The 2,377-nt window shown below is 47.1% G+C and overlaps 1 protein-coding gene across 1 annotated transcript; it reads left to right on the top strand.

Annotated features, from left to right (window-relative positions):
- Positions 1–444: 444 nt before the first annotated feature.
- On the top strand, positions 445–1,759 carry LOC127096141 (adhesin AWP1-like). The gene is made up of 3 exons (XM_051034750.1): positions 445–621; positions 859–1,299; positions 1,373–1,759. The coding sequence occupies exons 1-3, from the start codon at positions 445–447 to the stop codon at positions 1,757–1,759; spliced, it is 1,005 nt and encodes a 334-aa protein (XP_050890707.1).
- The last annotated feature ends 618 nt before the right edge of the window (positions 1,760–2,377 follow it).

The following is a 2,377-nucleotide window of genomic DNA, read 5'->3' as shown; positions in this document are numbered from 1 at the left end:
GCGCTCCTATGGCCAAACTATCTGAACTAACTCAAGCTTTTGTTTACTTGTAGGCGAAGTCGACCAAGTGTAAGGCTCTCCATGTGAAACAAATTCGCGTTTTCCATAACTATTTCCAAATTGTGTATCGACCAGATAATCTCCGTCGGACCATCTGGGAGGCCGCGGTCGAACTAAAGGAGAAAGTAACCGATAGACTCCCAAAACTTAAAATCCCTGGTTATGCGAAAGACAAGTATCTTTACGCCCTTCATTTTGGAAACCTCAAGTTCCCTCCTTTGCCATCTAGCCCCTTGGCTTTGGCCTTTGGCCATTTGGTCCCGGAGTGGTTTTATTGTCCCATTTCACACGTACAAAATGCCTATAATAAAAAGGCCAACAGAGTGGTCCCGACGAAGCGTTATCTGCCTGACTACTCAAGGCCACTTCATATTGATCCTCAATATGTTAGCATGTTCGAATCCACACAACTTGGTAACACTTTTCTGGAAAGTTAACACCTCATTTCAGCTGGATTTCGTTTCTCACTTGTATTTCTTCTGTTTGTTTGCAGCGATCCCTCTAGACCCTGTGGATCCTGCTCCTGCTAAAGAACCTACTCCTTCGACACAAGAGGCTCAGGTTTGACTCTGACTGAGTTGCTGTTTCCTTTAACCTTTTTGTTTTTTATTCTTAATCGTCATTTCCCCTTTTTGCATGCTGCTCCTGAGAAATCCTCTGATGATGATGAGCGTCCTATTGCTCAAGTCTTGAAAAAACCCAGTTCTTCGGTATGCACCTATATGAAGCAGTCTCATTTACTCCTATGATTTTTTAAGGGAAACACTACGTGGTCTCTAATTTCTTACTTATGTGTAGGGTCAACCACGTTCGACAGACCTCACTGTCTCCTCTCACTCCAAAAAATCCAAAAAACACAAACGTTTTGCCGCCACAGGCTCTGAGGTATTTCTTGTCGGCTTGTCTGATCTTCTGACTAGACTCTCTGCTTATAACCTTTCTTCATGTCTTCAGCCAACTTCCCAGCCATCTTCCCAGCACAAATCCAAAAGCCACCATGGCCACAAAAGAAAGAAGCATGAATCTCCCTCTAGGAGTGGCGAAACCAAGAAAAAGAGACACCATAAAGTGCTCACTCCAGAGGCTCCTGCTGCAGATGCTGACACCATCGTGGTCGACACTTCCATTCTTAACAAGGCCCCTGATCCAGCTGTGGGGACTTCGCAGTCGACCAGCACCTCCGCTGCTGTGGCCTTGGGAAAAGAAAATCAAGATGCCGTCTCCCCTGCGTCGACACAGGTAATCGCTTGTTTTCCTGTCTACTCCCTTGGATTATTGTACTTCTCTTACATACATCTTTTCCTTACAGCAGGCTGATGCTTTTGCTGAGCCGTCTCAACCTGTCGCCGACTACACTCCTTCGTCGTCGGTTTCTTCTCTAGCTCGCCCACTACAATCTATCGACACCGCTGGTGAGTTCATTGGCTTCCCTATCCAGATTAGTGATAGTGACTCTGACTCAGTCACTAGTCCTGCAATGTATACGGATTCCAGTTCGACTAGTTCTGACTCTAGTCTCTCTTTAGCTTCCTTGCCTTTGCAGGATCCAAGGGGACCAGTGGGTGTCGAAACCAATAAGAAACCACCTTCTCCAACTACTCCTCTGTCAACTGCTTCCCCTTCTTCTCAAACTACTCCTCTGTCGGCTGCTTCTCCTTCATCTTTCCAGGGGCTGGCGATAAAGCCTTCTTCCTTATAAGCAATTGCTAGGCTCCGTAACTTGGTGAGATTGCGTGATGCCTCTTCTGACTTTGAGCAGCTTCATCACTCTGGAAAAATGGGCTCTGAAGCGACGAAAACCAAAGCTTTGATGGAAAGAGTTTGCCTTCACGCCTTGAATCCTGACCTCCCTTTTGTGCTCATGCATGAGCCTGCTGTCGGTCCAAAGATCTTGCGCGTGCTTGCCCAACTTAAATATCTTCAGCTCTCAGAATATGCCAAGCGTGCAACTGCCACTTTAGAGCAACTTCTGGTTCCCATGCTGCGTCATCTCGACGGCGTTAGGGAAACTGAACGCCAGATTGCTTCTACTGAGGTCTTTGTGAAGGAAAATGGGAGTTGGTGATGAACGCCGACACGGAGGTCACCAAACTGCTGGGGGCTATGGAGGAGAAGAAAAGAGAGTTGATCTCCAAACAAACGAGGGCCACTGAGATACGCCAACAAATTAATGTCATTCGATGTTAAATTGCTGCTTTGGACAATGAGTTGGAGTCAATCACCAAGGAGGAGTCGTGCTTTATCGACGAAGTTCTGAAACCTGCCCAGGCCACTGCGGAGCAAACCCCCGGTGATGCCTTAGCGGTGGCTGAAGAGC

Source organism: Lathyrus oleraceus, chromosome 6 (genome assembly GCF_024323335.1).
Source record: "Lathyrus oleraceus cultivar Zhongwan6 chromosome 6, CAAS_Psat_ZW6_1.0, whole genome shotgun sequence".
Lineage (NCBI taxonomy): Eukaryota > Viridiplantae > Streptophyta > Magnoliopsida > Fabales > Fabaceae > Lathyrus > Lathyrus oleraceus.
The sequence above is the reverse complement of the archived record's forward strand: the minus strand, read 5'-3'. Positions and strand labels throughout refer to the sequence as shown.

Excerpts from the sequence above, each read along its gene's own strand:
- LOC127096141 (XM_051034750.1), top strand. The coding sequence starts at position 445 with ATGTTAGCATGTTCGAATCCACACAACTTGGTAACACTTTTCTGGAAA. Across the intron at positions 622-858 it reads CTTCGACACAAGAGGCTCAG|GGTCAACCACGTTCGACAGA; the intron begins GTTTGACTCTGA and ends ACTTATGTGTAG. Across the intron at positions 1,300-1,372 it reads TCTCCCCTGCGTCGACACAG|GCTGATGCTTTTGCTGAGCC; the intron begins GTAATCGCTTGT and ends TCCTTACAGCAG.